Source organism: Saccopteryx bilineata, chromosome 2, assembly GCF_036850765.1.
Source record: "Saccopteryx bilineata isolate mSacBil1 chromosome 2, mSacBil1_pri_phased_curated, whole genome shotgun sequence".
NCBI classification, from domain to species: Eukaryota; Metazoa; Chordata; class Mammalia; order Chiroptera; family Emballonuridae; genus Saccopteryx; species Saccopteryx bilineata.
The window spans coordinates 230,524,108-230,544,483 of NC_089491.1; the positions used below are offsets into that span (position 1 = coordinate 230,524,108).

A 20,376-nucleotide genomic window follows, 5' to 3' on the forward strand; every position below is an offset into this window, starting at 1 on the left:
ATTGGGGAAGATTTACTCAAAACTGTTTCTTGAAAATACTGTATTAAAATACACTGCTTTACTATAGAAAAATTAGGATTATTTTGTTTAAAACAACAAAAATAGGGTCCAGTTTCGTACTATGTTGTACCTTCCAACTAATATATTATGTTAAGAGGTGAATTGATGATAGTTTCATCCTTCAGAAAATTTTCAGTAGCATTGAACAAGTTTGGATACTCATTTTAAATACTAATTGTCACTTTTTTGCAAAGTGATGCCATTTGTACATTTTCTCTATGATGATAAGCCCATAGGCTTATCTCAAGGCTGTGTCCTTCTCTTCTTGGCTGCCATAACAAAACACCATCCACTGGGGGCATAAGCAGTAGAAATCTATTTCCTTACATTTGGGGCCTGCAAGGCCAAGATTAGGATACTATTATGGTTGGGTTCTGTGCAGACAGGTGCCTCTTGCTGTGTGCTCACATGTCCTTTCTTTGGTCCTAGCAGAAGAGAGAGAGAGCAAGCCCTCTTGGGTGTCTTATCATAGGGCACTAATTCCACTGCTTGGGCCCCAACCTTGTGACCTTATCTAACCCCAACTACTTTCCAAAGGCCCCATCTCCAAATATCACAGTGCAAGGAAGGGCTTCAACATATGGATTGAGAAGGACACAAACATTTTATCCATAACCACTTAAAATATTTTAGAGCTTTAAAAACCTATTTGAGTTATTATTTTGAAATAACGTGACTTTGAACCTGTTGGTTAGTAATTAAAGTATGAGCCCTAATTCAGCAATACATTTTTCATTCAAAATTACAAAAGAAACTGGAATTGTTGCTTGAACTTAGGCGACCTGCAAATATCACTGCTCTCAGATTGCGTGTATAATGTGGAACTAAAAGTATTTTGAAGACTGAATTGTGAGGATGGCTTGTTGGTCTCAGATTATCCTCCTAACTCTTTCCTTTGATATCTGTGTTCCCTTTCTCAAAGCAGGAGCAACCATCAGGGTAACAGGTATTGGACTCTTTCTCAATCTTCTATGTTTCTCATCTGTCTCATTAGATGTATGACTCTTTTGCTTCATATATCTAAAGTTTTACCCATTTCTAAAACCATCTGTCCACATTAATAAATTCTGTTATCATGCCATAAAACCTGCTTTTTCTTTTTTTTAGTATTTTGAATTTTTAGAACCATTTTAGCTATTCTTGCTAATGCTTTACCACATTTTGCTTGTTTTTTTTTAATGAAAATTAACAAAACTAAAAATTATAACTTCAGTAAGGTAAGCTTTCCATATATGAAAGTCTATTTGTCAAAACCAAATTGATTCTTAGCATAAATAATTTTTTCTTAGGTTTCTCTTGGAAAAAATATTTTCAAATAATTTTAGTTCCAAGATTCTTGTTGGTAAGGAAGAACTGGTGATTTAGAAAAATGAAAGTTCATATTATAACAGGATTATTTAAAGTTCCTTCCAACACCTTTCTCTGTAAAACTACCACTGTTTTTAATGTGAAGTCATCACAGATCCTTCTTGGGTTATGAATTAAGTCTAATATAATGAATGGTGGTGTAGCTACTATAAGTTCAATTCTGATTAGGCAAAATGACCCCGCTTCTGTCAAATTAACTTATTGTGAAAACAAACCTTTTTTAATATGTGAAAATAAAGATATTTAAATGTATAGCATTTATGTGGCAAGGGCCTACTGTTCTAAGCAGTGCAAAGCATAAAATTCTCTTTTTTTATAACACTTATGTTGTGGACCATTCCCTCTGCCATGGGAGAATTTGGTCCTATGCCTAATCAAGTCCTTCTTTTTTGTTATATTAGTGATAAATACTCCAGACACTTGGTACTGTAGAGTTAACTGTAGTTTCATGACTTCTATAATAAATTTGTATAAATAAAACTCTGAAGTAGATTTCCATTTATAGGTCTGCTTACCTTCAATACACTTAGAATACAGCTTAGAGTCTGTGATGTGTTTATTCTCTAATTTTGTACAGACATTGTTATATTAAGTTTGAATAAAAAGATATTTATTCAGTTGTGAAGTATGTTTTAGGACAATTGAATAGCTCATACACTTGAATGTTACTTGTGAAGTTACTGCTCGTTTTCTTCTGCAGACAGGCAGCCTTCCCTTTCCTCCAACACCGGGGTCACTGCTCAACAAGACCCGTTTATGGTGATGGGGACCGCTGCTCCTGTTGCCAGCATATTTCATGAACATTTATTTTGCTTCAACAACTAAATTCATTTTGGGTAGTGCTCCATTTTGTTACATTGCAAGTTTGAGCTAAAATTCTCCCTCTCTTGTTCCTTTTTACGCAAAGGTTTATTTTTCTCTTTTTAAATTCTGCATTAATATTCAAGTCATCCACCTAGTTTTAATAATTAGGAATGGCTTTTTAAAATTAAAATGAAGTGCCTGGGGAGCTAATTTGCTTCTGAGGCCAAGATCCTAATTCTGTTTCCTGTTAAGAAAAGGCACCCATGCTCAGTCCCTGGCAGGGCTCCTTATGGCTGCTTCCTGAAGAGCGAGGCCCAGTGCCAGCGCTCATGCCTGTGTCATTCGGGACCCTGACGGCCACCGTCAGTGCACAGAACACACTACCGCGCACACAGAGCCGGGCGCAACTTCGTCTCAGTGTTAGAATTAATATACCAAATAGAAATGGGATATTTTTTTAAATAATAGGTTTAAATAATCATTGCATTTGGTTATTAATAGCATATCTAGATGTTTTAGAACATTTTTATAAGATGACACAGGGAGGTTTTAAGGAATGTCATCACATTATTCACAGTTTATTCTACAATGGAGAACTTACATTAAAAGGCAAAGAATGCTTTGAACATTAATTTTTCCAAGTAGAAAAGGAATAGATGCATTGCTTTCAGCTTATGAATACAGCTGTACTGTACAAATAAAATTGTCATCCATAGAGTTGAATTCCCATAGTAACATGAACTTTAAGTGAAAATGTATTTAAAAGAATAATGAAATGACATCATCATCATAGATGGGAATTTTATATAGACTTAGCATAAATCTGCATATAGGATTCTCGAGTGTGTGCCAGCATCTGATGGAACTGGGCATGAACAAAGCTCATTGCTAACTCTGCACAGTTCCGTTTTATTGTATCAACACTTGCATGAACAAAATACCTCTATTTAATAAATGGATTTATTTAGAAGGGAGTAAGCACATCCTGCTTTTTATTTTCTCAGTTTGTACACTTGCCCCCTCCAAGTCTAAAATAATTGAGACAGAAAGCAAGCTTAGGGAGTATTAAAAGTAAATCTATTATTTAAATATTTTTATTATTATTATTCAGTGCTCTCTCTCTCTCTCTTTTCCAGGTGAAAACCAATGGAGTCCCTGCTGTAAGACTGGAACCGCCAGTAAAGAGTGACCCGTTTGAAGATCTCTCATTTAATCTGCTTGCTGTGTCCAAGGCTCAGTCATCTGTTCAGATGTCGCCTATTCTCACCCCAGGCCCAAAGGGGTTGGTTCCATCGCTTCCTGCAACACAAAGTAACGTCAATACTTTCAGTTCTGCAAGTTGCATGCTGACATTGCCTCCAATTCCAGCCCGGGGTAAATCCCAGGAAAACATACCATGTTCCGCGAACCCATTCATTGTGAGCTCAACCAGCACAAACCCTTTCACCGACAGGACCACCACTCCTGGAAACCCATTTAGAGCCAAGTCTCCAGACTCAGAGGCCACTTCGTGCTTCTCCAAAGAAGAGCCTGTTGCTCACGGTCCTTTCCCTCCTCTGGAGCCTCTTGGTCAGGACAGTAGCAAGCCTTCCTCTTCAACTGATGGATTTAAGGACAGTTTTGTTCTGCAGGGCCAGTCTACCATAAAAATTAGCCACCCGAAAGGCTGGGTGACTTTCGAGGAAGAAGAGGACTTTGGTGTAAAAGGGAAGTTGAAGACAGCTTGTCCAGACTTACTGAGTAACCACCCAGCTTCAAATTCTGGCTGCAATGTGACGTTTGACGATGACTGGAGTAAAGGTACAAATGTCTCTTCCTGTGTGTTGCCGTCTCGGAGGCCGCCTCCGCCTCCTGTCCCTCTGCTCCCAGCTGGCACCACCCCTCCCGTCGGTCCTCTCACAGCTGCGGCATCTCAGGCATCCCCCACACTAGACTTCACGGAGAGGTAATGCCCGGCAGTGGAAGACACTCGTTTCTAGTCTGGGCAGGGCAGAGCCAAAAGAGTGGGCATTAGTTATTCACTATGTGCAATAAGTCATTGTTAAGTGCACTGATGTCAAGAAATACCACTATTTAATGTGTACAGAGTTGGAATATGTGTATATTGGAAATAGGAAAAATCCTCATTACTAACTAGAGTTTTGGTGTGTGTCTGTTTGGATAACTAAGAGAGTAGTAGCCATAAAAAGTGCTCAAAATTACTTTAGTCTGTGGTCCTTATCAGAAATTCTTTGTTAGTTTTCTCTTAAGAATCCCAGAAGCCTGGACCACCTCTAGCAGACCTGCCTGCCAGCCTTCATACCTGTCAACAATTGGCACTTACAGGTATTTACCAAAGAGCTGTCGAAGTAACAGAGACAGAATTTTGAAAGGCATTGTTTTTAAAAAAGTGTGTATATGCGCACACATACACACACACACACACACATACATATATGCATATTTATAAAACATCATTTAAATTCTAGGATATAACTCAGACCAAATTTTTACCTAGAAGTTCTGAGTTCTTTTTTCAGTATTTTATTATCAGAAGGATGGCTGTAAATGACATTTGGACAGTTCTTTAGTTTTCTTTCCAAACTAGAATAATCCTCATTCCAGAACCAGAATTTCTCCCCTTACACACATACACACACACACACACACACACACACATCCTCATCACCCTCCACCACTGCACCCCAATGTGCTTCCCTCTGGGGGCAGCTTCTTGCAGCTGAACTTGGCATGTTTCGAGGTCACTGTCCTGTAGACCGACACAGCAGCCCTTTCAGAAGAGTATGATATAGCCTTTGTGTCGGGAAGGCACACACCGCGGCTCAGTGAGAAACACTAGCGATAGAGACACTCTCTTCTGTATGTGAGGGGTAAGTGCACATTCCCTCCCACATATTTCCATTTGCTGCTTTGGCTCTGGAACATCATTCGCAGGGAAAGCAGCAACCTGGGCGGGCTCTCAGTTGGGGGTTTCCTCAGTGTCTGTTCTCTCCCCTAAAGAGGCTACAGCACACCTATGATGCTGCTCTAATTTCTTTGAGGCTATCCTCAAGTTAGCTGTGGATTTTATCTCCTGCACTGCCAATATACAACTGATCCCGCTTTTATTGACTTTATGAAGACGTACACAGAATTTTTACAGAATGTAGTATTTTGATATCATTAAGTAATCCTTATCAGAAAACTTGAGCTGTTGTTTTGTTGTGAGTTTAGGCTTAAATCATCTTTACCCATTAAGACTTATATTAAGGTTCCTTTTCTATATAGAGCTGTATGTTTCCACCTAAATTCTGTTGTCCACATGCAACCTTTAAAGGTGTGCCCCGGTGGAGTATTGGAACCCAGAGTCCTGGCTAAGACTATGTAAAGTGGAACAAGCACAGGGAGCTGCATTGCACTTACCCACAGAAAGCAAATATATTGGGGAAAAGTACTTTTCTAAATGCTCATATGTTATCAAAATACTCTATTTATAGAAATAATCCTATCTCTGTTAACAGCCAGGATTTGCTGTTAGAAATAACTCTTGTGAGTTTTATATTATGCTTTTAGGGGATTCTAATCATTTCAGCATTGGTCTATTTTAAACAGTATTATTTTAAGCGGTGTGCTTCAGATGTGAATTAACCTGTTGGAACTGTGGCTTTAACATCTATGTGAGTAGTGTGTTTGGTATTTGCTCTCCATTAGCAAAATAACTCATTATAACTTGCTCGCGCAGATTGCCATTCTGTGAGCAGTGTTTCTTATCAAATATAAACTACTGTCTAAAATATACATATCATGCAGTGGCTCAGCCTTTACCAGGAATTTATATTTGGCAAGTGCTGAAAGTGCACAAAGTAATGAAAGTTAAAGGTATGCTGCAAATAACTAGCCATTATTCTGTGTATTATTAAAATATTTACCAGTTCTGTTAGAAGCAGAGCAGAAATTAGACACTAAGGATCTCTTGTGAATTCTTTGTTCTCTATAGTAGATTGCTGTTTATATGTAAGAATTTTATTGCTTATGTGGCATACAATATTTATAACTATATACTTTATAGAAGTACAGAGTTAAAAGTCAGTGGTATACAAACATTCTGTATATATCTTGTGAAATGTGTTGTTATAGGAAATAAATATACCTGTCTTTACAATACTGACTACTTTGTTCAAAAGGGAGAAATTTTTCTCATCCATTTTCCTTGAACTTTACATATACAAGTTAGTAACACTTGGGGATTAACTCTGTCAAGTCACGTATTTTAATTCATGATTATTTTCACCCATTTTACTTATCCATATAATAATACTCTAAAAGTAAGAAGAAAGATTTTGAGATTAATCATTAAGAAGCCCGTGCACTATTCTGCAAGAGAGGCCCTCACTCAAAGTCTTGTCGGCTTGGAAATCACACATGAAGCACGAATGGTTATTTTCTAATGCCAGCAAAAGAGGGTGGAGGGGGGAAGTGCAGAGGGAAAACAGTCACATGAATTACCAAAGGAAGAGACTGGCTAAAAAGACCCAAAGTACGAGGCCAAGACCAGTCGTTTCTCTTGAGTATTGCCTTTTTTCAGCCTTATATGATTGCTATTCTAAACAATAACCTTGATTCTTAAATAGCTGAATTATGTTCATTAACCACTGATTGAGAAGTTACAGGTACAGAGTAATAAGCTTTAGTCTTTTTTTAATTTTAAGATGATTTTAGATTTAGATGCAGTTGTAAGAAATAACAGATACCATGGACTCTTTACCCAGTTGCCCCTAGTAAAACTCTAGCCTAGTACCACAACAGGACATTAACATGGATACAAAACATGCCCATCACTGCCAAGCTCCTCCCTCATGTTGCCCTTTTACCACTACCCTCCTGCCCCATTCCCCTTTCCCTTGTCCTTAACTCCTGGTAAGGAGTTTTCCATTTCTGTAATTGTGCCACAGGCGGTGGCGCAGTGGATAGAGCGTCGAACTGGGATGTGGAAGACACAGGTTCGAGACCCTGAGGTCGCCAGCTTGAGCCCAGCTCATCTGGTTTGAGCAAAAGCTCACCAGCTTGAGCCCAAGGTCGCTACCTCGAGCAACGCGTTACTCGGTCTGCTGAAGGCCCGCAGTCAAGGCACATATGAGAAAGCAATCAATGAACAACTAAGATGCCACAACGAAAAACTGATTGATGCTTCTCATCTTTCTGCATTCCTGTCTGTCCCTATCTATCCCTCTCTCTGTCTCTAAAATAAAATTAAAAAAAAAAGAATGTTATTGAAACCATATGGTATGTAACCTTTTGGAGATCGCTTTTTTACTTAGCATAATTCTCTGGAGATTCATCCAGATTGTGTATGCATAATTCATTTTTCATTGCTAAGTAGTATTCCATGGCATGGACGTACCACAGTCAGTTTAACCATCCACTCACCCCTTGGAGGACAGCTGAGCTGTTCCCAGTTTAGAGAAAGACATTTGCCAGTGTGAGCAGCACTGCATGTTCCAGGGTTTCAGTGATCCTGCCACACCCAGCAGGACGAAAGAGGAAAACACACTCCCTGGGCTCCATCCCCCTGGGATCCAGTATCAGTTTAACAGCCTTCCTATGAGGCCCTGAATTGGTTCTGGGAATTCCCAGGTTTGCTATCACATCTTCATTCTGCCCATGGAACGAGCCCTAAGGATACAGATTCAACAAAGTTTCAGGAATACAACCTAACTTGCTGTGATTGTCAAATCAATTCCTGGTGACCTTGGCCCTTACAAGGAGATCACCAGGGGAAGACCTTGTTATCAAGGACTCCACAAATGTCACCCCACCCCTTAAGGCATTTCTTGACCATCCAATCCAAAAAGCCAGCATCCTGTTTTGTTTTCTTGACACCTCTATTTGAATTTACCTTGTCCATTTATTTCCGTTTTCGTCACTTACGGGATATAAACTGCATGACAACGGTAACCCAGGATCTGCCCCGGGGCACCAGCGTCTGAGCTGATTGATAGCGGTTCACTAAAAATTTGTTGGCTGGTGGCCGGCTGGACAGTTTGGGGAGGGTCGCTGGGCAGCCACTGCCTGCGCTGCGAGACCTGCGGATCGAGCAGTCCGCACGTATGTGAAGACATGTGCACCGAACCTGGTGCCGAACCCCACGGCACCCGGTGCCGAACCCCACCGCGGGGTTCACACCGGAAGCAGTGATGCGTTCCCGGAAGTAGGCACTACTGGAGGTGGAAACGCCGCTAAAGCGGGGGGACGGGGAGACGGTTGCGGGTTGTACCGTTCGTGGGCCCCGCATTTCCCCCACCCCATCCCGACCTGGCAACCTCCGCTCCGCCCTGCCGCCTTTCTGGATAGACTCTCGGCGTGCCCCGTGCTGCCCTCCTGCGGCTCGGTCTGTTAGGACAGTTGCCTGGACAACAGCCACTTCCGGGGACGGGGCGGGGCGAAGGCTGAGGCGGATACGAGCCGAGTACTACAGCGCAGTCGGACAGTGCGGGTTGTTACGGGACCGCACCTGCTTCAGGGGTGGATTGCGGCTGTCCGCGTACCGCAGCTTCCCACCCCAGAATTTGGACCTAGAGTACGTGGCCCCCAGACTCTGGGTTTGTTGTGTTTCTTTGTTGCTCTTGGCAACAGTCACTTCCGGGAGCGAGTTCCCTTTCCCCACCGACCGCGGGCGCGGGAGCCGCGGGTTCCGGCGCTAAGCCGCGGTTAGTCCGTGTGGCGGCTATCTCTTCGGACCCAGCGGGCCGCGCTTCCCTGGCCTCCTCGCCTCCCCGGCGGGTCCTGCAGAGCCGTCATGGTTCTGCTGCACGTGAAGCGGGGCGACGAGAGCCAGTTCCTGCTGCAGGCGTCCGGGAGCACGGAGCTGGACGAGCTAACGGTGCGGGTGACCCGGCTCTACAACGCGCGGCTCAAGGTGCAGCGCGTCTGCTCAGGTGGGCGCGGCGGCCAGGGTCAGGTGTGTGCGGCTGTGAGAACCGGGCTTGAAACGGGACGCCGAGGGCCCCCGCGATGCCCAGAGAGCAGCGGGGCCAGGAACCGGGTGCTGGGAGGGGTAGAGAGGGAAGAGCCCCAGGAGTGACCCCACAGACTGGGCCGAAGAGCAGGTGTGAGATGGGGACGAGCACTGGGCGTTTGAAAAAAGTGAGTTCGGTGTGTTGAGACTCCTGCAGTGGAGCAGCTTCCTGCGTGGACCATCTGGCCTTGGGCGGCTCCCCCAGGGTGAGAAGACATTTACAGAGCCTCGGGCCCTTCCCCGTCTTGGGACACTCCTCCTGCGCCTCTCCGATGCAGCGTTGGGATCACCTTCTCCCCACACTCACGGCGGCGTTGTCCCATAAGGTGTCCCTCAGCCACAGGTAGCCGCCAAGTACTTGAAATGTGGCTAGTGCAACCCAGGAACGGCATTTAAAAATTATTAATTATAACGCAAAAGTCAAATGCAGTGCCCTTAGACGGCACAAAGCTTGACATGATGCTACTCCAGATGTGGTCTAGGGAGATAAGTATTTTTTATAACTAGAACGTGGTTTTGTACCACGGAGAACTCCTGAAGGGCAATGGTTTCTGCCTTTATGAGGCGTACATATAGTTTATTTGTAAAATATCCTTATTCCAGAACAAGCTCAATAGTAAATGTTATTTTAAAATTAAGGAATTTGGGGGAGAAAAGGGACTCGATTTATTTTTATAAAATCATCTATTGAAAACGCAGAGCTAAATGTTAGGTCGTGTTAGCGCGCTTAGAATCCTTGCAGTTATTCTGCAGTCGCCACCAGCTGTGGGCTGTGTCAGTTGTTTGGCCCCCAGTGCTTAGAGTCTGATTGGGAAAGAGACAATGAACACACCATCCAGTTACACCATTTGTTCTCTAGTACTGTATGGTGTCTTCACAGTGATAGAGGAAGACCCAGGTCCACATGACCCTTTCTAGTTAAAGAAGGGAAGGAGGGAAAGAGAGGAATGCAAAAAGGAAGGAAATTTTGTAAGGTTAAAATGTGGACTGGTTTGGGACTTCCTTTGGGAAGAGGAAAATATAAAGCCATAATTTGATAGTGAATGTGATCCTGGAAAACCAAGGGCTTTTCTTGTCTTCCACTTCTGAGAGACATAAGCTGCCTTAAAACTTAATTGGGTTTGCATGAACTAGTTATAAAGTACGTATCTATAAAGTTTTATATAAAGTGTTGGCTGTTTGACCTGAGCCAGCCTCAGGGAAGATGGGATGTTGGTAACTGTCTTGCCTCCTCATGGGGTTAAAGTCAACAGATAATTCACATGAACACACGCAGCCGCAAAGCCCTTTTGTGGGTATGCATTGAGACCCTCTATGAATTGATTTAATCTCTGCCTCCTGAGTGGCAGGAAGTGCAACATAGCACAGGGGTTTAAAGCTCAGAATCTGCAACCCAGCTGCTGGTGACTGAGGGCAAGCTCCTAAGGTCTCTGAGTTTCTTTTGACCAAGGACAGGTCATTTATTAAAAGTCGAGGACAGTCTAGCACACATCAAGTAGTAGCTAGGTGTTTATTAAATAACGTCATGAGCGGGTGGGCAGGAACCCTTACTTCAAAGGAGCGTACATTCCAATGAGGTACAAGGTGTTAGGGTGATGCTTGTGATACACATTTGTCTTTCTCGTTTTTAAGAAATGGAAGAATTAGCAGAACATGGCGTGTTTCTCCCTCCTAATATGCAAGGGCTGACTGATGATCAGATTGAAGAACTGAAGTTAAGGGACGAGTGGGGTGAAAAGTGCATACCCAGTGGAGGCGCAGCGTTCAAAAAGGATGACATCGGACGCAGGAACGGGCACGGTAATACAGCGTTCTTCCACTCTGCCGCCTGAATCTGGCAGCCAGTGTGAACCAAAGCCGTTCTTCAGGTTAAAGGTTGACCTCAGTATTTCCATAGAGTTAGGAACACTGCCCCAGTGACTCCTCATGGTAAAGCACCAATCCCAAATGCATTAGGTGGATAAAGGACATGTCTGTCTTTTGTCTGTTACAGTACTTAGTTGCAGCCAGCTCATATCAGATGAGCCATATGAAATTACCATTTTTTGTGGATCACAATTGTTGGAAACAGTGGTTGAAAATTGGCAGTTTCACATGGTGCAACCTAATAGTTTTAGGGGGATAATCATTGAAAATGTATTGAAAGTTGTGTTTTGTTCCGATTTGTAGAAATGGGTTTATTTGGAGATTTTGTGTGAAAGAAGGAAGTGAATGTCAACACAGGGTGTCCACCTGAATGGAGGGCATGCCTCTCTGGTGCAGACACCTCAGTCCACATCAGCCCCAAGGAAGCAATTGTACTCCTGTTAGTATGTAATTGATCATGTGAATTTGGAGGAAAAAGGATGATACAAGCAGTCCCCAGTTACGAACAAGACCTGTTCTGTAGGTTTAAAAAGGTTTAAGTATTTATATGCACAGAAAGGTAAAAATACAATGTTAAGACAAACATCTAAGTTAACGTAGGTAAATGTACCTGTCCCAATTTACATACGAATTCAATTTAAGAACAAACCTACAAAACTGATCTCCTTTGGAACCTGAGGACTACCTATAACTCATCTTGATGACTTGTCCCTTTTAACCTGCATAGAAAGCTGTTTAAAAGACTACATTTTTTTTTTAAAGTTTGTGCTTTTTTAATTTTTTTTTTTTTTTTTTTTTTTTTTTTACAGAGACAGAGAGAGAGTCAGAGAGAGGGATAGACAGGGACAGACAGACAGGAACGGAGAGATGAGAAGCATTAATCATTAGTTTTTTGTTGCGCATTGCGACACCTTAGTTGTCCATTGATTGCTTTCTCATATGTGCCTTGACTATGGGCCTTCAGCAGACCAAGTAACCCCTTGCTTGAGCCAGCGACCTTGGATCCAAGCTGGTGAGCATTTGCTCAAACCAGATGAGCCCACGCTCAAGCTGGCGACCTCGGGGTCTCAAACCTGGGTCCTCCGCATCCCAGTCCGACACTCTATCCACTGTGCCACCGCCTGGTCAGGCCCTAAAAGACTACATTTGATTGTTTAACAAACACCTAAGTACAGGGGCTCCTCAGATTATGACACAGTTCTATTCCTTTGACAGTGATGTAACCTGAATTTTGGTGTAAGTTGAGACTCACCCTAGCCTAACTCACTTACCTATCCTAACACAGTTGAAAAACTATAATCTAGGCTATAAAAATACAACTAAGCCACAGAAAAAGGAAAAGGACATAAATATACTATACTACATATTCTTCGCCACACGCAACCAAACTGTTTCACCCACATGGTCTTAAACTACACTAATGGTGAAAGCCAAAACACTCACGTCTCAATTTTTTTAAGTTTTTATGGGAGTGTTGTAAACGCAAAAAGTCATTGAGACTGTCGTAAGGGGAGAACCCCTGTATCTCCTGTGCCCCCAAGGCACTGTTAGGAGAAAAAGAAACCAGTGTTTCTGCAAGGTCTTTACGTGCTCAGATGTACATGTATGTATTTTTTATTTTATATTTCTAAATATATAGATTGAGGATAAGAATTTCTAATATTATTTCCTTTTACTTTTTACCTGGAAATTGGTTGGTGGTCTTTCACACCTGTTCATAGCTAAACTCATTCTCAATTTGAAGACATTCTTTGCTTTTTAGAAGGAATTCTATCAATGAAAATATATATATATATATATGTATATATGAGTTTTACATTTCTAGTTATTTTCAGTGTGTAGTTAATACTTAAGAATATAAGGTTTGAACTTGCCTATTTTACTCTTGCTTCTAAACCTTAGAGTTTTGTGTTTTTTTCTTGCTTGGGGTAGGCAAACTCTGGGCCCCAGGTCCAATTCCGCCAGCGCCTGTTTTTGTAAATAAAGTTTTATTGGAATGTGTCTACCCAGTCTGTTTAAGTGTCATCTGGCCACTTTCCTGATGCTGGGACACTGAGCATGAAGGGACATGGTCACTTGCATGGCCTGAGTGTTGACTGTCTCTTCACAGGAGATATTGTGTGTGTGTGTGTGTGTGTGACAGAGACAGAGAGAGGGACAGATAGAGACAGACAGACTGGAAGGGAGAGAGATGAGAAGTATCAATCTTCGTTGCGACACCTTACTTTCTCATTAATTGCTTTCTCATATGTGCTTTGACCAGGGGACTACAGCAGACCGAGTAACCCCTTATTCAAGCCAGCAACCTTGGGCTCAAGCTGGTGAGCTTTGCTCAAACCAGATGAGCCTGTGCTCGAGCCGGCGACCTTGAGGTCTCAAACCTGGGTCCTCCACATCCCAGTTCAACACTCTATCCACTGTGCCACCGCCTGGCCAGGCCCCAGGAAACATTTGTCAGCCAGTCTGTGCTGTGATGTTTATCCTATTCCTTTCGGCCATTGCCACTTTGCTTAAAGCACACTCTAAGCCTCTGCCCTCATGAGAGATTTTCACCCACCCTCTCACAGCGGCCATCTGCGTCCCTCACCCCAGTTCCCCACTTGGCCTCGTTCACGTCCTCCCCCACTCCAATGAAGGGCTTGGGATGTGTGAGGAGAGTTTAAAAATGGCTTTCTGTCTCCCTCTTCCCTTTTTTATTTTCATAGCTCCAAATGAAAAAATGAAGCAAGTTTTAAAGAAGACTATAGAAGAAGCCAAAGCAATAACATCTAAGGTTAGCTTTTAAATGCTGCTGTAAAGCTTGTCTTCTGAGATGTAGATTGAGTAGTGGCTTCCAGGGATACCTATTGGCCGGACTTGTCTGGCTGCTGTGTAAGCCTTCCCAGGTCAAGTGGAATAAGCATGTTCGGGGTGGGCCATCGCTTCTCCTTTCCATAATTGTGCCATTTGTCCTGAATCCTCCTGGTCCCCACAGGTCAGACAGAAGGTGTTCCTGGCTCGTTTAGGTTGGCTCACCTGTGGTACTGATAGGAATTGACACCCATGTGATTTGTTTCCTGAACTCTTTTGAAGAACTTAAAGTGAAAGGTCCAGCCCACAAGGTGGATTGTAGTCACTTGGGTCCAGGAACTTGATAAATATTTGTTGAATTAATCAGCTGCAGTGTAGATAACCACGCCTGTTCACTTTCAGAAACAAGTGGAGGCTGGGGTCTGTGTTACCATGGAGATGGTGCAAGATGCCCTGGATCAGCTCCGAGGGGCCGTGATGATTGTTTATCCCATGGGCTTGCCGCCATATGACCCCATCCGAATGGAGTTCGAAAACAAAGAGGACTTGTCAGGCACGCAGGCGGCCCTGAGTGTCGTCGAGGAGCCGGAGGCACAGCTGTGGTGGGCTGCCAAGGAGCTGCGGAGGACCAAGAAGCTCTCGGACTACGTGGGCAGGAACGAGAAAACCAAAATCATTGTCAAGATTCAGCAAGTAAGTCTTTTTAGCACACCAGTGTTTTCTGTTTACTTTCAAACTGATAAAAAAAAAAACTTACAATAAATCAGATTTAACTGCCTGTACAGATGCTTTCATCCTATTGGTCTGACTCAAAGTAAAATTTTCTCTATGACCAACCCAGGCTGGGGAAAATGGATCGATTGGCAATATCGGGAGTTTGTTTTAATGGGGGGAAGGACTATGACATGTTAATTTCAACATTAAGTAATAGGGCTACATGTAAATAAAAATATTTCTTGAAATGAAAGATGCAGCCCAGAGCACTGGTCCTAGGTGTTGCCAGGCCGATAGTCTGTGGGTGAGAAGGGGGCAGCTGTCAGGGTCTCCCGTGAGCTGTATCTGCAGGGCTGTCTTGGTGTGTGCTTCCTCCTGTCATTCTCACCGATCTGGGGACACCAGGTCCCCGTGACCACCTGTCCCTCCCCTGTTGGGCCTTCAGTGGCTGACTTGGGCATGGCCATGAGAAGGTGGCATTGCACAGCCTCTGGTCCCCTGTGCTGTGAGGGCCAGAGCAGTGGCTGCTGAAGATCAGGCCCCCGTGACTCTCTTGGATGGTTAGAATGGACAATCTGCTTATCCTCAGCAGCTGGCACAGGCAGTTGTCACACATTCACAGTCACTTCCTGGGCTGTCCCTAGAAGAATGCCAAATCCAGTGTGCTCTTCCCCCATCTCTGCAGAGGGGACAAGGAGCTCCAGCCCGGGAACCGATCATTAGCAGCGAGGAGCAGAAACAGCTGATGCTGTACTATCACAGACGACAAGAGGAACTCAAGGTGGCCGGTGACCCACGGACTCCTGGGCATCACCCCCACCCCCACCCTTTGGGTCTGGGGAAGTTCTGCAGGGTGGGGGCTTTCTAGAGCTTCATCTGCTCCAGGGCTGTGGGGTCCCGCCAGGCCGCCCACCCCCTTCCTCATGCTGGGAGTGAGGGGTGGTTACGGGCTCATTAGTCCTTCTCTTGAACAGTTTCCTGAAATGCCTTCCTGAATATAAATGTTTATTTCCAGAAACTGGAAGAAAATGATGATGACTCCTGTTTAAATTCTCCGTGGGCAGATAACACGGCTTTGAAGAGACATTTTCACGGAGTGAAAGACATAAAGTGGAGACCAAGATAAAGTTCACCAGTTGCTGAAGCCTCCAGAATTTTAGCTCGCCTCTTTTTAGGCAAAGTAATGATAACAATAAGTTAAGAGGATACAACCCTTTGTGAAAGATGTTGAAATTTCTAGTTTCCCTAGTGTTTGAATTTGAATTTTTACAATAAAAGTTATTAGAGGTTGTAGAACTTAAAAAATATATCCCTAAAAAGGTCTACCTATGTTATTTTTATTTCAGGACTGTTTGTGCTTGAGATTCTTTGACAAAACACTAAGGGGGTACTTAATTTACAAGCATGGTTTTCTTCCTGACTTTTTTATATTCTCTTGGAGCTGTTTTATTGGAGGAAACCGAAAGTCCCTTCTCTGTCAAGTACCTGATGTGGAACTTAGCCGTCAGTGGCCACTAGAGGCCACCCGTCACTTGTGCCGTGTCTTCCCTGGGCCTCTTGTAGATCTGTTGGAGGCCGGTTCTCAGTCCTGTTTGAGAGGCTGGAGTCGGACATCTATCTCCTGGCTTCCAGGTGAAGTCCAGCTCTGGCTGGCCCCAGACTGGCTTTGTCTTCCAGGAGAGAAGGCTCCACCTGAGTGGAAGTTAGAAGTCAGTCTAGTCCAGGGGTCCCCAAACTACGGCCCACGGGCCACATGCGGCCCCCTGAGGCCATTTATCCGGCCCGCCACACTTCCGGAAGGGGCACCTCTTTCATTGGTGGTCAGTGAGAGGAGCACATTGACCATCTCATTAGCCAGAAGCAGGCCTCTAGTTCCCATTGAAATACTGGTCAGTTTGTTGATTTAAATTCACTTGTTCTTTATTTTAAATACTGTATTTGTTCCCGTTTTGTTTTTTTACTTTAAAATAAGATATGTGCAGTGTGCATAGGGATTTGTTCATACTTTTTTTTATAGTCCGGCCCTCCAACGGTCTGAGGGACAGTGAACTGGCCCCCTGTGTAAAAAGTTTGGCCCCCTGGTCTAGTCGAACTTTGAAACTGGGCAAGTCCTTAGGAGCATCTGGGCTTTTGCTCACAGTGAATGCAGAGCCTCACAGGTACTACTTCATGTGTTCACCCTGCAGCCCTCGGGGCCAAGTTTCCACAACGCTGACAGATGGTGCCAGCTTGGTGACCGTCTGGCCACAGGACTGGCTTTCTAGGACAGCTTTGATTTAAGATACCCCAGCTCACCCCTCCCGCAAACCCTGACCCTTCAGTGCCTTGAGCACATCTGCAGACTGTGTAGCCAGGAGTGGCCAAGAAATCTTGCCGTGCCTGACTTGGTTGCTAGTTGGAGGAAATGGCAAACCTGCCCTGACAGGTGAAGTGATGGGGACTATCCTCACCCTGGCCTTCCTGTGCCCACTGCTCCTCTCCCCTGAACCTTCCTGACAGCCACAAACGTGCAGCTGTGGAGGCCCATGAAGGCCATGTGGCTACAGTCTTCACCTGCTGAGGGGCCGTCCCCTGGGGGCAGGGCTGGGACTGCTGTTGGCTCCCACACCCTCAGTGCAACACACCTGAGCACACAGCACACCTCAGCACATGGCTCACCTCGGCACATGACACATCTCACTTCCCCAAGTGTGCGTCAATACCCATATTTGGGGGTCAGGGAGATTCTAAGTTTAGAATCTCAGAGGCTCCCAGCCTGTGAGCCCAGATGCGTCTGAGCTATCAGAGGAAGTTTACACAACGCTTTGGGAAATGGAGCATTTCCTTGGATACAAACAACCCCGCTACACATCAGCTTGAGCTTTCGTAGCTGTGAGAAAGTCTCTAGGGCCGGAGACCCAGGGAAATGAGAGGGGCAGGGCCGGTTCTCGCAGGCCCTCAGGTCGCAGCCCTTGAGCACCGGGCTGTCCCTAAGAGGGTGCTGAGCAAGTGAGTGGCGAGGTCTTCACCAGCCAGGCCCATAGTGAGGCCAGAACTGCTCGGCCACGCCTGTGGGAAGGTCCACAATTCAGAGTTTCATCTTCTCTGAGGAGATAATGCCACCACTAAAGCAAGACCCTGAGGACTGCAGGTCAGCAGGCAACAGTCTGTTCTTAGGGGGAAGGGAATATTACTCGGCCATAAAAGGAACAAAGCCTTGCCATCTGCAGCAGCATGGATGGCCCTGGTTGTTAGGCTGTGAAATAAGTCAGAGAAAGATGAGTATTGTGTGATACAGCACAGGGAATACAGTCAGTGATACTGTAATGACTGTACAGTGCCAGGTGGGTGTTGGCAATATCGGGGGAACATTGTAAAGTATGTGATTGTCTGACCACTATGCCACACACCTGACACTAATACAGAATAACATTGAATGTCAGTATTAACCAGGAGGCAGTCTGGGGGGAGGGGCCGGCTCTGGCCATTCCTCTGAGCTCTGGTGAAGTTCCCTCTGGTCCACATGGCTCCCTCTGGCCTCAATGGTTCCTGCACAAGCCTGGACCGGCCAGTTCTCAGCCATTCCTCAGGAGACCCTTGCTCACCTCTGGGTTCTGTGCTCTCTGTCCTGGGTGCTCCAGCCACAGCGGTCTCCCTGGACCCTCAGCTCTGTGTCTTTGACCCTGCTGCCCACCAGGCTCTGCCTGGGTTGTCACACCCTGTGCTGCTCTGCACGCAGGACACCAGCCAAGCATTGTCCCTCCTTGTCTGACACCCAGTAACTTGAAGACATTGGTTTACACACTTTTTCCATTGTTTCAGGTAGGAGGGTAAATCCACGTTCTGTTCCTTCACTTTGGCCTGAAGCAGAAGTCCCAGGATGCTTCTGATAATCAAACGTTACACTCACTATAGATCACTGTCATTAAAATGCCAATGTTTAAGAATTATTATGAGCCTGACCTGTGGTGGCACGGTGAATTAAGTGTTGACCTGAAAGGCTAAATTGCCGGCTCAAAACCCTGGATTTGCCTGGTCAAGGCACGTATGAGAAGCAACTACTATGAATTGATGCTTCCTTCTCTCTACCCCTTCTCTCTCCCTCCCTCCCTCCCCCTCTCCTTCTCTCTCTCAAATCAATAAATAAAATCTTTAGAAAGAGGAAGGGGGAGAGAGAGACAGGAACAACAATCTATTCCTGCATGTGCCCTGACTGAGGGTCAAACTGGCAACCTCTGCACTTCGGGATGATGCTCTAACTGAGCTCTCCAGCTAAGGCAATAAATTAAATCTTCTAAAAAATTATAATAAAATACAATAAAGCACCTTAATCACTGAAAACAGTGCTAAATATCATTTGTTTCTGGATGACTGAGAGGTGATTTGGAGTCTCATGATACTTTGTGGTCTCAAGTTGGACCTCTGCCTCAAGTTTCTTTAGTTCCCCAAATCCTGCATGTATGGGCCCATCACTTTCCAGGCTCTTGGTGGCAGATAGAGATGGCTCTGATGCACATAGGCAGCTAAGTGAGGTACTGGAAGGGTACTGCGGAGCTCAGGGAGTCTATGGGAGGCTCAGGGAATGGGCAGGACAAAGGACCAGGCCACCAGGAAACCAAAATGCCACATTGCTGCTACAGACCCACCACCCTCCAACCCCCTGCTCCACTTCTCACTTTCTCTTGAGTCAGAGTCCTGGGCAGGAGCTCCAGCTGCTAAGCTGAGCTATGCCATGGCAGATGGCAGTCGGGAACAGAAGGCCCACGCTGTCACATCTGTAATGGGAGGCAGAGTGTGAAGAATCGTACAGGGGAGGGTGCCCCAAACATCACAGGAGGTTGGTTTAATGCTGGGCAGTCAGAGAACGACAAGTGCCCTCTCGCCTTTGGTCACCCTGAGGACTCCCCTCTGACTTCAGAGTTCAGTCCAAATTCCTCCTTCTAGTGGGAAAGGTCAGTCCTGGGTCACAGTGGGAACTCGGTACTCATCTGCTGATTAGCTGATGCTGTGAGCAGGGCCCTGTTGGCCATTCCGTGGTTTCCTACCCCCAGCGACATGAGGATTGCCATCAATGTGCCTTATGCTCCTGCCAAGCAGAGCTGCCCACTCTTCCCCGTGGTGGTCACTACTGAGCACTTGCCTCCACCCTTTTGCTTGGCTGGGCTGATGCCTAACCCCCTCCACACGCACTGCTGTGGACTGCTGGCTGCTACTTCATCCCTGGAGAATTGCCCCTGCCAAATGGAAGCCACATGGGTGGGGAGGCCAGCACGTCTGTCCCCGAAGTCCCCGTACCTGGGTTTGATTGTGGGCCCAGGCTAGGGATATGCCATACCCCAGGGCTCCAGGGAGCAAACTGCACCCTCTGAGCTTTCTTCCTGCTCCATCCTGACTCCCCATTCCCCTTGGAGAGCCTCCCTTCACAGTCCTAGAACAAGATTCCCCGTTTCGGGTATGCTTCCAGGGATCCTGACCTAAGATATTCTCAAACAGGCTCCTCAGGTGCTGTCTCCACCTCAGCTTCTGCTGGTCCCTCTACCCAGGAGACCCTGCTCCTGACACACCTCTGCTTGAGCTACTGCAACCTGACCTCACCAGCTTGCCCAAGACCACCTCCTTCAGGAAGCCTCCTATCATGCACAATGAGACAGAGAAGATGCCCTGGTTATGCCATTCTCCCTCTTAGGGGATTGAGCCCAAGAAAGCCTCACTAGCACAGTTATTAGGCAAGGCTGGAGTTGATCAGTCCTGTCAAATGTTTGAGATGCTGTGCTAAGGGCTTCGTGCATCCTGGCAGAGAC

At 45.3% G+C, this 20,376-nt stretch overlaps 2 protein-coding genes across 15 annotated transcripts in view; both read left to right on the plus strand.

The window, feature by feature from the left end:
* Positions 1–6,373, plus strand: part of SYNJ1 (synaptojanin 1) — an 89,022-nt gene extending 82,649 nt beyond the window's left edge. For 9 of the 14 annotated variants that reach the window (XM_066259510.1, XM_066259516.1, XM_066259517.1 and 6 more), the window contains one exon: positions 3,369–6,373. In XM_066259510.1, coding sequence (XP_066115607.1) covers positions 3,369–4,181 — 813 coding nt within the window. In that variant the 3' untranslated portion in view covers positions 4,182–6,373. Of the gene's footprint in view, positions 1–982; positions 1,007–3,368 lie in introns of all 14 variants that reach the window. The other 5 variants (XM_066259520.1, XM_066259524.1, XM_066259522.1 and 2 more) reach the window with 2 other exon arrangements.
* A 2,273-nt stretch (positions 6,374–8,646) lies between these two features.
* On the plus strand, positions 8,647–15,904 carry CFAP298 (cilia and flagella associated protein 298). The gene is made up of 6 exons (XM_066259525.1): positions 8,647–9,146; positions 10,859–11,026; positions 13,798–13,865; positions 14,285–14,575; positions 15,282–15,377; positions 15,612–15,904. Exons 1-6 carry the CDS (start codon positions 9,008–9,010, stop codon positions 15,720–15,722), a joined length of 873 nt encoding a protein of 290 aa, XP_066115622.1. The 5' UTR covers positions 8,647–9,007; the 3' UTR covers positions 15,723–15,904.
* Positions 15,905–20,376: the final 4,472 nt, after the last annotated feature.

Coding starts and splice junctions, on each gene's coding strand:
- CFAP298 (XM_066259525.1), top strand. CDS start 9,008: ATGGTTCTGCTGCACGTGAAGCGGGGCGACGAGAGCCAGTTCCTGCTG. Junction 14,576..15,281: donor TCATTGTCAAGATTCAGCAA/GTAAGTCTTTTT, acceptor CCATCTCTGCAG/AGGGGACAAGGAGCTCCAGC. Junction 15,378..15,611: donor GACGACAAGAGGAACTCAAG/GTGGCCGGTGAC, acceptor GTTTATTTCCAG/AAACTGGAAGAAAATGATGA.